At 38.4% G+C, this 13862-nt stretch overlaps 1 protein-coding gene across 2 annotated transcripts in view; it reads right to left on the reverse strand.

The window, feature by feature from the left end:
* The window catches only part of LOC141494330 (alkylglycerol monooxygenase-like), a 168985-nt gene that overhangs the window by 26863 nt on the left and 128260 nt on the right, over positions 1-13862 (reverse strand). For both annotated transcript variants that reach the window (XM_074195407.1, XM_074195406.1), the window contains exon 5: positions 4365-4460. In XM_074195407.1, coding sequence (XP_074051508.1) covers positions 4365-4460 — 96 coding nt within the window. The remainder of the gene's footprint in view (positions 1-4364; positions 4461-13862) is intronic.

Below are 13862 nucleotides of genomic sequence, written 5' to 3' on the forward strand. Positions count from 1 at the left end.
ATATGAAATGGAGGCACTTCACAGTTACTAGCTGTGTGACCTTGGACAAATAACTTAGCACTGCCTTGTGGGGCATCTTCAGTCATCCTGAGTCATATCTGGTCCCTGGACCCAGTTGGCTCTGGAGGAGAAAATGAGGCTGGTGACTTAGCACATTACCCCCTTCACCCAAATCCAACTCGCATGCTTGACATGGCATCACTTCCATGGTGTCATGGTCTTGTTTGAGAACAAAGGAGAAAAACATCATCATCATCATCGTATAAAACTGTCCAAGGTCCTTCACCTTCACTCGGCTTTTCCAATGGTAAAGGGTGCTTAATAATTCCTACTTCATAAGGCTGTTTTTAGGATCAAATGAGATAATGTAGTTAAAGACTTTACATATTTTAAATTCTCTCTCTATAGATGTGTGTGTGAATTATCATTATTATTATTTTACATTTTATATGAATTTTCTTTTCCCTAGCAAAGCCTCACATACATACATATTCACTGGAGAAGCCGCATGGTTCATTAGGTTTAAAGAGCTGACCTTCAGTCAATAGTCAATAAACAGTAAGCACCTGTTATAGCTCAAGCACCTTGGAAGGGTTTTGCAGTCAGAAGAGCTGTTTGCTCCCCAGCTTTTGACCCATAATGATGAAATAAATGGGAAGAAATTCATTAAGCTCTTGGTTCTCTACTACTCTCTGGAGTTGTTGGTCTATATTCAGTAAGGGACTTTCTGCTTGAATACTTCCCATGATAAATGAACTCCAAGAGCTGGAGATCTCCCTCCCCCCCAAAAAAATATGTTAAATGTATGCTATATGTAAAATATATGATATAGGTTATGTGTTAAATATATGATGTATGTTAAATGACAATCGCATTGTCATGATTACAGCTGACGTTCATTTATTGAGTAGACAGAATCCCAGCAACTGAAACCACCTGGAACAGAGCTAGCTCTTGAGAAATCAGTGAAAAAAGATCTAGGAGCTGCTAAAAGTAGACTAGTTGTCACAAAGCTTGGGTAATCTGCTCCACGGGTGAGACAGAACCACAACACCAAGTTGTCTTTACGGGTCATGAAAATATGGGAAGAGGATGATGGCCCTAGAAAAATCAAAGAAAGCCTCCCTGGGCTGAGTGCTCTAGACACTTCCTTGGTGTGTGTCTTCTGTCAACTGTTTTTTATTTTCTTGTTCTTAGGTTTTTGGAAGGCAAATGGGGTTAAGTGCCACACAGCTAGGTAATTGTTAAGTGTCTGAGACCAGATTTGAACCCAGGTGCTCCTGACTCCAAGGCTGGTGCTCTATCCACTGAACTACCTAACTGCCCCTGTCAATTGTTTTTAATGACAATATCACATGGTTTTTATGGTGGGGTTCATTTTTTTTTCTTTTCTTAATGGGTTTGGGAGGCTTCTGAAGGGAATCCAATTGTGAAGATCCCATACTCAGCTACATAATTTCTCTGTCTTTTTTCTTCCTATTTATGTTAACCTGTAACCCTATCCACCACTAAGACAAGAAACCCTTAATCCTGGAGAAAATGGGCCAAAAAAGCATGAGCATGGACCAAACCACTTTTTGCTAGCTTTATGCAACTCTTGGATTTCTCCTCCAATGCACAGCCCATGGAACCTTGAGAAGTTGTATTTTATGTCCTGAAGCTGGAAACAGTGAAAGGAAAAATAAAAGTCAGGGGAAAGAGTTACAAAAAAAGGAGCTAGAAGGAAAATGGATGCTTCTAACAGTTCCAAATTCCATTACAACTCTCCCCAAAGTGGAAAGAGATCCCTGCTTCCTCAAAAGTGTTGCTTGTTTGCTTTTATCTTTCCTCAACTCAGTTGCTTCACCTGTAAAATGAAGACGCTGAACCTAACAACCCCTAAAAATCCTGGGGATCTGAGAAGAAATCACACCCTTTTTCCTTTGCATTTGGAGTGGAAGAGAAAGTTAGGTCCCCATAGCTTCCCTGAGGTCAGAGAAACAACATAACCAGCTCCATTGAGTCCCCCTGAACTCCAGCTGAACTGAACTGGTAAACATGGGGAGAAAGATGTTAGTGGAAAAGAAATCAACAAAATGATGCCAGAAAGTTGCCCTCCAATTGGTACCCATAATTAGGTGGAGATTTCTGGGCACAACAGTCAGACTGGCCTCTATGGAGGAAATTGAGGACATAAGGGCAACACCTATATCTTTGATGAGCCATAATTTCCATTAGATCTTCATTTGCCATTTGGCCATCTTTAAATTTATCAGAATAACTAATTTAGAGTTGTATCTTGACTATAAATATGTCTTCTGGTCAAATTAGGTAGAATGTTTTATTTTCACCAACAATTTCTCAACTCCAAATGTGCGCCAGATCAGGAAACATTCAGATGAATCATAGGATATTCTCTCCGACGAAGAATTGAGTCAAATAATGGAGAAATTAATTCAATGTCAATGATACTGCCACAAAATTACTGGCTGACTTGAAAGAATTCAAATGATAATTTCCAAGTACACAGTCACAATTAAAGCTACAGAACTGACTACCTCCAGAGATGTCTATTGGGTTCGTTATAAACAGAGTTCTTTCTAATCTGCTCTATATTTTAAGCACCTAAAAAAAGTTTTCTGGATTTTGTTCTTTGTATACTTATCTTTTACTGAGCAGAGAAGCCCTTCACTTGATTTTTGTTTTCTTTCTGATATTCCAAATATCACATTGTGTGACACCCTCCTTACAATCTTAATTCATTCAATGAAAAATAATAAATAAAGATTCCAGGCCATAGTAAATAAAATTCAGGATTGGGTGTCAAGAAAATATGCTTTCAAATCCTTTCCAGGTCACCTATTAGCTCTATGACTATGTTTTTCTACCCAACTCTTCATTTTTCTCATGGGGGGGTCTAAGACGATCATGGGGTGGGGGGGACTAAGATAATCACTGGAGTGTTCCGAAGATAAAATCAGATAAATCCCATTATAAATGTTAAGTGACTTATCAATTCCAGGAAAGATTATGATTCCTTCTTCAAGGTAATTTTATTTGAACCTGATTTCTAAAAAGAAACAAAAGAATCATGTGAAGAAGATAAAGCCAAAAGACAATTCAGGACAATCTTATCTGTTCATTTGCTGGGAAGCTAGGTGGTGCAGTCCATAGAGATCTTTACCTGAGTTCAGATCCACTTCCTAACTGTGTGAGCCCCAGCAGGTCACTTCACTAAGCCTCTTTGACTTAGTTTACTCATCTGTAAAATGGGTTGGAGATGGAAATGGCAAAACACTCCATTATCTTTGCCAAGAAAATCCCAAATAGAGTCACAAAGAGTCAGCACAACTAAAATGCCTAATTAATCTCAATAATTAGTATTCTCTTGAATTTCACCAAAATGGCAGCTAGAATGTACTGTAACTAAAATGACTGATAGGCCCAGAGACTTAAGAGTTTGAGGGTTTACAGACACCATGGAGATTATCGTGTTTGAAACCATATTGTCAGATAAACCTTGTGCATCTGTCAGAGGAATTCTTAATGACTCTCCAAATGCTTTTTTAATCAGCAGCAAAAGTGTGAAGAAATACCTTTGTGTCCATGCATTTGTATTTGTGTGTCTACTGCAGAAAGTTTGCAACCTTTATATTGTAGTTATTTTATTTGTCATTTTAATGACTCTAGTCCAGGGTTTTTTGTTTGTTTGTTGAGTTAGGACTGGTTTTGTTTTCTTGTGTTTTTTTTTTTTTTTTTTGCTTATATGTCAAGCATAAATGACTGGGTCTCACCAGCTCATTTCAAGATAAAAGCTTAGAATTGCCTATCTTTATATATGTTAGCCCGGATGTCAGCCTTCTGATGCATATAGCATTTTTATGTTACCCAGCAATGATGGGATATTGTTTATGAACAAAACAAATAGAAAGTTCTAAAATTTTTCTAATACCACAGTTGAACTGCCTCCAATTTTCTGTTTTCCTTTTTCTCAAATCAACAGACCTGATTGAAGTTTTCACCCTGAGTAACTAGATAGTTCTAATTGGAATTTCTATCTCTACAACTCATGGAATTTCACCATCCTTTCTCTTCCCAAGTTTAATAAGCTAGAGTACAACACACATTCATATTAAAATCTGGTATTAAAATGTTTTGATTCTTTATAGTTCAAAAATGGTTTTATTTAATTGGGACCAACTGGCCTCATTGCTTCTTATAAACTTAGCAATATATATTCTGCAAGAGAAATAAAAATGAACAGCTGTTTTTCCTTAAAGAAAGCAGACAAAGATTTTTCTTACACAATAAATCAGTTGCTAGCAGATTTCCAGGACATTGCCTCAGGCCAGCTGTTTAGGTAGAGGATTTAAAACAGTATTTACCTGAGTGTGTATCCAAAACTGGTAGAGAAGATTGAACTGGATATGGACAGCGAACACCGGCGGAGGGATGAAGAGTGCCAGGGGACAGTAAAAGATCTGACCGAAAAAACAACAAAAGGAATTTTTACAAAAATAATAGAATGATCCCTTGAGCTGAAGCAAACATGAAGAAATATCAGTGACTCCACAGGCTGAATGGATATTTCAGGCATGTATGATTAAAAAAAAATCTTATACATTTCTTAGCCATTTGGACTTCATGACATTTGTTTTCCATTCTGTAATGAGGTTAAAGCTATGCGGAAAACTCAATCTGCTGACAGTCTTTTAAAGAATTGAATCCTGTGTGTTGACATAGCACACTCCCTGCGTTAGCCTGTTAACCTTGGGAAGCTGAGAACATGTTTCCTTTCCAGAGAAAACTTTCTCAAGATGCTCTTTTTTCTTCAGATAGGTCAATGGGTAGATAGTTAACTAAGCCAGAGAGACAAAGGGGATCTCACAATAAATGGCATAATAATTAATTGTTGATTGAAATAATCAAGACATGATAGAGATCCAGGAAGCCATATGAGTCCTTCATTTCCAGATGGGTGGATTGAAGACCCCAGAGGTAAAGGATCTGTCCAAGGTGACACAGGCAGTGTGTAACTGAGCTTGGATTTGAACCCAAATCCTCTCACTCCCAAGCCAGATACAGATTCATAAAAGTTAATTTCCATTTATTCTCATTCTACTTGTTCAAGTGATAAGTATTCAAATTCTAGCCAAGGGGTGGCTTCTTCCTTCCTCCATCTCTGTCTCTGTCTCTCTGTCTCTCTCTGTCTCTCTCTGTCTCTCTCTCTCTCTGTATATATATATATCTGTCTCTCTGCGTCTCTTCCTCTTGTCTCTGTTTCTCTGTCTCTGTCTCTTCCACTCCTTGCTCCCTCTGTTCCTTCATTTTGAATTTGCATGTACACCGTGATGGAGCTGCCCATACCACCACACCTGTGAGAAGAGGAAGAGGGAGAGGAATGGGTGTCCAGAAGACGGGATTTGGATCCTAATGTCTGCATTGGTTGTCATATAGGTCTCTGTCCTCATTAAGATTCAGCTTTCTCATCTATAAACTGGGGACTTGGATTAAATAGATCAAAATCCCTTCCAGCTTTAAATCTATTATATAGGAAGAGTAACTGATGAATGGAAAGGTCAAGGGAACAGATTTTCCTATTTCAGATGACTCCTAGGTAACCATCATCTACAGACATCAGCTACAATGTCAAAGATGCCTTTCACAACAAGGGACAAACAACAACCATCTTCCACAGAAACCACCTGAGGAAAAGAAACCAAAACAACTGCAATAAACAATCACAAGAGAGTGCCAAGCATCAGAGTGTTCTGGTAGAAGAAAAATCTTCTGGACTGGATTTTCTAACAGACTGAAACGCTTCTGCCTTTAGGAAAACAACTTCTGCTCCGACCACAGGGCTGGTTTGCATCCACAAGTAAACAGAAGCTAATGTTTTCTTCTAATTACTTTGATCCTTCTAGAATTACTGTATGTTGGCAGGAAATATTTTATTAAATGAAAAAACTCCATAGGAACAGAAAAGGAAGAAACAATAAGCCTTCTTCTTTCCATATTTGAATGTAACCCAGTGCTCCCAATTCAGATAAGTCAGAAACTCTCAAAATTGATCTTTGAGGTCCCTTCTGCCATGGAGAAATAAATACCTTTGAACTAGTTTAAAGCTATTTGTCTGCAATTAGACAAAATGTCATTTCAAGGATTTCCTGTAACTCTCCAATTTTTTTATATGAGAATAGGCTGATTTATGGGAGTCTTCTTTTTTCTTCTTCATTGATGACCTCAAGAATTCCATGAAGGCAAAGACCATTTCTTATACAAACTTTATATCTCCCTTGGCTCTGAGCAGAGGACACAGAATACAAATACGGGAGGCAAACTTTCTAAATGTTGTTGGCTCACATTGTATTTATTGTATTCATTACACCATTATTAAACTAAAAAAAAAAAAAAAAAACCACAAGTCATTTCTTTGGAATGTGGCCATCACAAAAGACATTTGACCAAATAATTTCACATAGTTTCCATTAACACACAATAAATATGGGAAGTCTTTACATGATGTGAGCTTTTCCTGCATATATTAGTGAAGAGTAGATAGTATCTCCAGAGACAGTTGGGTTGGCTAATGTGGCTAAAGTCAGATGCTATCAAAAAAGGGGTAGAAAAAGTCTTAAATTTATATTACTGCTTCACAGGCAAGTCATTCTTGAGACTCACTTTTAGGTATATTTATAGTACATTTAAAGTAGACAAATTAATTAACTTGACCTACATAAGAGCAATAAAATCATTCACTTTTATAAAATCTTATAAAACATAAAGTCCAAATCTTTCATTTTACTCCAAATGAATAGAACTAAGGGATGGTCAGGGGCAGCTAGTTGGTGCAGTGGATAGAGCACTGGCCCTGGAGTCAGGAGGACCTGAGTTCAAATCCGGTCTCAGACACTTAATAATAATTGCCTGACTGTGCAAACTTGGGCAAGTCATTCAAGCCCTTGTCTTCAATAAATAAAAAAATAATAAATAACTAAGGGATGGTCAAGTGAATGAGCATCATCTGAGTATATTAAAGAGTTTAACATTTTTCTAGATGTCAAACCAAGTCTGGAAGATGCAGGGGACAGAGTTTTCTTGTCACTCAACAAAGTCTTTTCTCTTGAATATTTTAAAACCCCCATTTACATTTGTCCTTTAAAAGAGAACTAACATTCTTTTTCTGCTCTCCCAACTTACAGTGGGGACATGACCACTGAACTCAGAATTATCAAAGATCTTCTGATAGAATCCTACCCAGGTGCCTCGTTTTAGAACAGAAGAAACTTTGACACTTCTAGACAGTCACAACCTCTGTCTAGGTCTCCACAACTGGAAAGACCTGAAATGCCTTCTGAAAATCTATCGGTTGTCCACCATTGTATGACCAACCTAACTACGTTTAGAAAAACATATTTCCAGAAGCTTGGATACCAAGTGATGAATTTTTCTTTTGGAGGGAAACTCAAAAACTGAGGGAATCTCTCTGCTGAGATGTAGAAGGTCCAAAAGCTTTACTGGTGACTTGTGCCTTAATAAGGCTCCAATCAAACCTCTTTGAAGTGATTGCCAAAGAACAAGAATAATAGTTTACTTCTATGAATTCTTCTACATTTCTGCACTACAAATAGACAGAGGGTTATTGACTCAGAGCTAGAAGTGGCCTCAGAGGTCACAAGGCCCAGCGAAATGAAGTGCTTTACTATCACACAAATCATAAGAGGCAGAGATAATATTTGAACCCAGGTCCTGTGAATCCAAATTTCAACCCCTTTCCTAGTGATATATTTCATCTATATTTATTGGCTTATTGTTGTTCACTTGTTTAATCGTGTCTGACTCAATGTGATCCCAGGGATTTTGCCCAAGGGAGTTCTTTGGTAAAGATACTAGAATAGGGGAGACTAGGTGGAGCAGTGGATAGAGCACTGATCCCCGGGTCAGGAGTACCTGAGTACAAATCCAACCTCAGACACTTAATAATTACCCAGCTATGTGGCCTTGGCCAAGCCACTTAACCTCATTGCCTTGCAAAAAAACCTATAAAGTTTTTTTTAAAAAGATACTGGATGGGGAGTCTAGGTGGCGTAGTGGATAAAGCACCGGCCTTGGAGTCAGCAGTACCTGGGTTCAAATCCAGTCACAGACACTTAATAATTACCTAGCTGTGTGGCCTTGGGCAAGCCACTTAACCCCATTTGCCTTGCAAAAACCTAAAAAAAAGATACTGGAATGGTTTACCATTTCCTTCTTCAGTGTGCACCCATTTTAAGGATGAGGTTATGAAGCAAAAAAGGGTTAAGTGATTTGCTTATAGTCACACAGCCAGTAAGCTTCTGAGGCTAGATTTGAACTCAGATACTTCCTGAATGCAGGCATGATATTCTATCCATTGTACCAGCTAGCTTCCCATACAAAAGAAAAATAATGATATTGTTGTTTAATTAGTTTCTCTTTTCATGACCCAGTATGGAGATTTCTTAACAAAAAATATGAGAGTGGTTTGCCATTTCCTTTTCCAATAGATTAAGGCCACCAATGGTTAAGGGATTTGCCCAGAGTCACACAGCTAGTGAGTGTCTGAGACTGGACTTGAATTCAGGTCTTCCTGACTCCAGGTTCAGTATCTTCTTCATTGAACCACCTAGCTACTTATTAGGAATTTTAAAATCAGGCTCATTTTATCTCACTGCCAAATACCAAAGGCGTGTCGTAATCTATTCTGTGCCATTTGATTGGTCAATGGTAGCATGTGGTTTCTTTAAAATTTTGATAGAGACTGAAGGAATCAGTATGTATATAGGATCTATTATGTTTGGTTACTGTGCTAAGCATTTTATAAAGACTGTCTCATTTGATCCTCACAGCCCTAGAAGTAAGTACTGTAATTACTTCCATTTTACAGTGGAGGAACCTGAGGCCAAGAGAGGTCAAGTGATTTGCCTGGGACCACATAATCATTACATGTGAGACTCCAGGTCCAACACTCTCCACCATGGCACCTAGCTGCCTCTGCAGCTACCAAGCAAGCCTGGCATGCAGTGGTCCTGGTTACTTAAATGACCATTCAATACTTGATCTTCTTCATTTGTCGAGATGAGAGGAAATGCCTTAAAGACCTTCACGCTAGGCCGTGAAAAGAATCTGTCCTCCTTCTACTAGCGAAAACATCCAAGGAAAATAGTTTACATTTTTAAATATGGCGAGAAGTAGGAGGATGCAGTTGAAAGAGGATTTTCAGGCGCGGTCATCTCCCCAAGACCTCTAGGTGCCTTTTTTGTCTAGCCATCCATTTTTAAGTAGCATAAATAATGGGAATTTATTTACAGGTCTGTTTATCTAACCAGGCTACACATCCTCAAAACCCCCAAGATCAAGCAAAGAAATGTTTGAATACTTGAATGGGGCTTTGAACCCATGAGATCTCTATGTTCGCTTGGAACAATCACAATGTTGCAGAGAGATGTGGGTTGACTGAACTCCTATAGCTTCACCAATGCTTGTGGAAGGGGAAGAGGGAGGGGTCAGGAAAACATGGAGTGGGGGGGTTAAATCAATAGCTTCAAAAAGTGTGATATTGTGTAAAGGTCCAGGAATCATGTCACAGTTATCATTTGATATTTGTAAAACCATTTATGATATTTTTGGGAAAAGAAAGGGAAACAAAGTTGGGGGAGTTGGAGTAATAATGGTCAGACCTAGTATTGAGAATTTTTCAAGAAGCTAAGAGAAGAATGAGGAGAGTCAGGGAGTGAAAAGACAGTATTAACTCTGAATGTTTTAGGTGACTATCTACAAAGAGACCCAAAAATGAGACAGGATTTTTGGGAGAGATGAGTGACATGGAAAAGAGAAAATAAAATGTGAGGAATTTATAATCTAACTGAGGGGTCAATAAAAGATGCAAATTGTGTATGCTCAGCAAGTTCATTTTACATAACTGAATTGAAACTATACTACTTCATAGAAATAGAGGGATATCCTGGTATTCACATAGGAGTCTTTAACTGCAATGATTATGATGGGGGGAAAGAAGCTACTAATCATTTAGTTCATTTCTTTTCTCATTTACTAAGTAAATAATCATGTCATCTGCAAAGAAGACTAATTTGTCTCTTTGTACCTGCTGGTAATGCATTAAATTTTCTCTCTTAATTTGCATTTTTATTAATAATTGAAGTAGTGGAGAGGAGCATCTGGGCTGTGCTGTGTCTGCATGATTATTAGCTCATATATATATATATGCATATATATATATATATCACATAACTATATGAAAAGTATATTTTAAGGGTTTCCAAGATTATTTTTCAGTGGGTTTTTTCTAATTTGAGTATTAACATAATTAAATAATAATTTTAATTTTCTGGATTATTTTCCTTATATTCATCTATCTTTCCCCTCCAGTACAAATCATACCTAGCCAGAAAAAAATAACTTTCTTATTCTATATAAGTATCTACAGAAATGTATATGAAATGGAAAGCAATATATCTATCCAAAAAAATAATTGATTTTCTAATGAGTGACATGATTGAGAGAGAGAGAGAGACAGAGACAGAGACAGAGACAAATGGTGATACAGTAATAAATAAGTTTAGATGGAATAAACATAAATGTAATGAAATAGATTAATTAAGGAAAGAGAGTAGCAATTGAAGGATATTGAAGTCATATCAAATGGGCCATCCTTATTAAATTCAGCTTGCAGAACACTCACACTATGGTTTATAATGTCCAGTAAATATTGAACTTTTAACGTTGTTATTTTTAAATGTTAGTTAAGCAATTTATTTCCAAAGTAGTTTGAACAAAGAAGGTTCCTTCTGACAGGCCAGTTGTCCTTGGTACAAAGTAAAGCTTTCTGAGCACAGATTAGCTTTTTCTTTGATAGTTGCACTTTCCCTTTGAAGTCCTGGCTAATTTATCATTTATTTCCATGTGTATTGTTGCCTTAGCAACTACCAATTTCCATGACTTGTTATCATTCCATGTTAACAGAACTTGGTTAGATGCAAGAGCTTGTAAAAGGTCACTGTTTGTTGGTCTCCAGGGATATTCAGATCAGTCTCACCAGAGATCATCCCAAGATGATCTCTTCACTAAAACTGCAAATAGACTTGGAGGACTCAGGATCCTGTCACTAAACAGGAATCTTTGGGACATGCAGGCTCATCTTCATTCAGCATACAAGACAGACTTTGATGTCTTTAACCTTGAATAGAGAGAGCATGGATTTTGAGTTGGAAGAGACACTGGACGCCGCTCCTTTTACAGATGAGGGGATGAATTTCCAGAAGAGAAATGATTTCCCCAGGACTATGTAGCGTGACTGGTCTGATGTCATCACTCTATCTGTGGGACTGAACTGCCTCTTTTTGGTTCCAGTTCTCCCAGGGAGGCAGGGCAGCTCTTTCCTTAGCCTGTCCACTTTGGCAGATAAAAAAGGATGTATGATCTGCTCAAGACCAGTGATACAATGGGAGAAAGCCACCTCCCCAAAATCAAGCAATGCCAGGAAAGGAAGGTTTCATTCTGCTCCAACCACTGGATGTGAGTTTCTCAAGGCAGGGACTGCAATACAGCACACCATAGGCTCTTAATAAATAGTATTGACTGACCAAGCTGGACCCCTATGTCCTATCATTTAAATTCTAGGAGCTTCAGTATAGAAAGGAATTCCTCCCCTAGGATGTAATGGTTGAATTTGGGGAAATCATTGACCCTTCTGAGTCATTCCTCTCATCTGTAAAAAAATGGAAAATAATAGATTTATTACAGACAGGATTTATGGCAGCAAATCTTAATGGGGTGATAAATATGTATTTAGTGAAACGTAAGCATGTCTATGGCCAAAGGTAAACACAGACATTTATCTTTGTTGTTCACTTATTTTTCAGGCTTGACCAATACTCCATGACCTCATTTGGAGTAACCTTGGCAGAGATACCGGAGTAGTGTGCCATTTCCTTCTCCAGTTCATTTTACATACTAAGAAACTGAGACCAACACAGGGTGAAGTGACATGCCCAGGGTCACAGAGCTACTGTCTGAAGTCAGATTTGAACTCAGGAGGACAAATCTTCCTGACTCTAGGATCAGCTCTCTACCCCCTAATTGTCCACAAATGTATATACTTCAATGTATGAGTATAAATATAAGCACAAATTTAAAAGTATATACATTTCTAAAGCAAAAAAAAAATACCTTTGATAAACTTAATTCACTACCCTAGAAGTCAGTGTGCTAGGAGTTAGGCAGCTCTGTGGTACAGTGGTTAACATGCTAGACCTTAGTAATATTGGAATTGAAATCCTACATCAAACATTTGTGAGCTGTATGAACCTAGGCCAGTCATTGACTTGTCACGCCTCAGCTTTTTTCCTTTTTAAAAGAGATTAAATACCTATCACTTAATCTTGTGGTGAGATTGAAAGAAAATACTCATAAAGTGCTAAGTCAATCTAAGTATACTATACAAATGCAAGTTATTATCTTTATCAGAATCTCTGTGGCCAATGTCAAACTTCCTCCCAGGCCCAGTGATTGGATGATGAGGAAAGTTAAGGAGAGTTAGGGTCATTATAAGACAGTGGGGTTAATAGAACAGGTCACGTTTGCCCCCTTCCCCAAGGCATCACTGTATACTGGCATCCCTTAGAGTAGCCTAGATTGTCTTTCAGTTAGTTTTGCAAGCCCCATACCTGGTGGAGCTCCTAATATCCATGTGGCACGCTATCTCACTTGCGTCTTGACCCCAGAGCATCTAATGGGGTGGGCAACTCTCCTAGACAGTACTGGCCTAGACAGAGGTAGTGAGAAGAGCCAGAAGTGCGGTGACCCCCAGTCCCTTTCTAGAAGCAGCCAGAGCTTTGTTTATTCCTGTTGTCAGAATAAGAGCCTGGATGGATGTCTGGATGGTATGTGAAGCCTGACTCTTTGGCCCGTCCTGGCCTGGTCTGAAGAAGGTCACTTGTGATTCATTCTTTCACCAAATAAAAGAGCAGGGACACAAAGCATATATTTCAAAGCTGAGCCAAAAGATGGAGCAGTATATGATACATTCACATGAGGAAATCCAGGAACCCTAGGAAGGCTACATAGTAGAACATGTCATTCACCCAATTTGAGAAGCAATATGGTCAAGGGAAAAGAACATTAGCTGTAGATGGGGGTTCTGGTCTGGTGTCTACCATCACCTTACTTTAACTACCTAGTCTTGGTTGGGCCGATTCTGCTGAGCAGAGAAGCTTTAGTTTAGGAGATTAGAAGGAAGAAACCAGCTCTAGGGTCCAGGATTTATCAAGATGCCAAGTCAAGCCAATGTGCCATCGGGATGCAGGGAGGTCATGGGGAAAGTTTTGTCCACCATTCTTTCCTTCCAGCTGCAGAGGCACCAACTCCAGCTGGTACTGGACCAAACAAAGACATGCCAAAGATAGTCCCTAATCTAAAGAAATTTATAACTTACAGGGGGATACAAGAGGCAAATAGACCACTAAATCCAAGAGCGTTTGAGTCCCTTGGGAGGACAAACAGGGAGTGAGTTGAGGAAAGACTTCATGAAGGGGGGACACCCTGGTTAAAAACAAAAGGTTGTTGACTATAAGAGGCCAAGCAAAGGAAAGATTATGTTCCATGAAAAATGGTCCAGAGGTGGGATAACAATCAGAGAACAGGTGCATTCAGACCTTAGAGTAAGTGTAGAAAGGTGAATAATGTGAAAGAATTGAAGAAAGATATTATGAAGCAAATTGCCAAACTGAAGTTTATTTTATTGTTATATTATTATAATCTTTATTTATTTCATCTATATTTATCCTAGAAGCAATAGAAAGCTGTTGAGGGTTCTTGAGCTTGGTAGTAACATCCTAAGACCTGCT

This window comes from Macrotis lagotis, chromosome 7 (assembly GCF_037893015.1).
Source record: "Macrotis lagotis isolate mMagLag1 chromosome 7, bilby.v1.9.chrom.fasta, whole genome shotgun sequence".
In the NCBI taxonomy this organism is placed as follows: domain Eukaryota; kingdom Metazoa; phylum Chordata; class Mammalia; order Peramelemorphia; family Peramelidae; genus Macrotis; species Macrotis lagotis.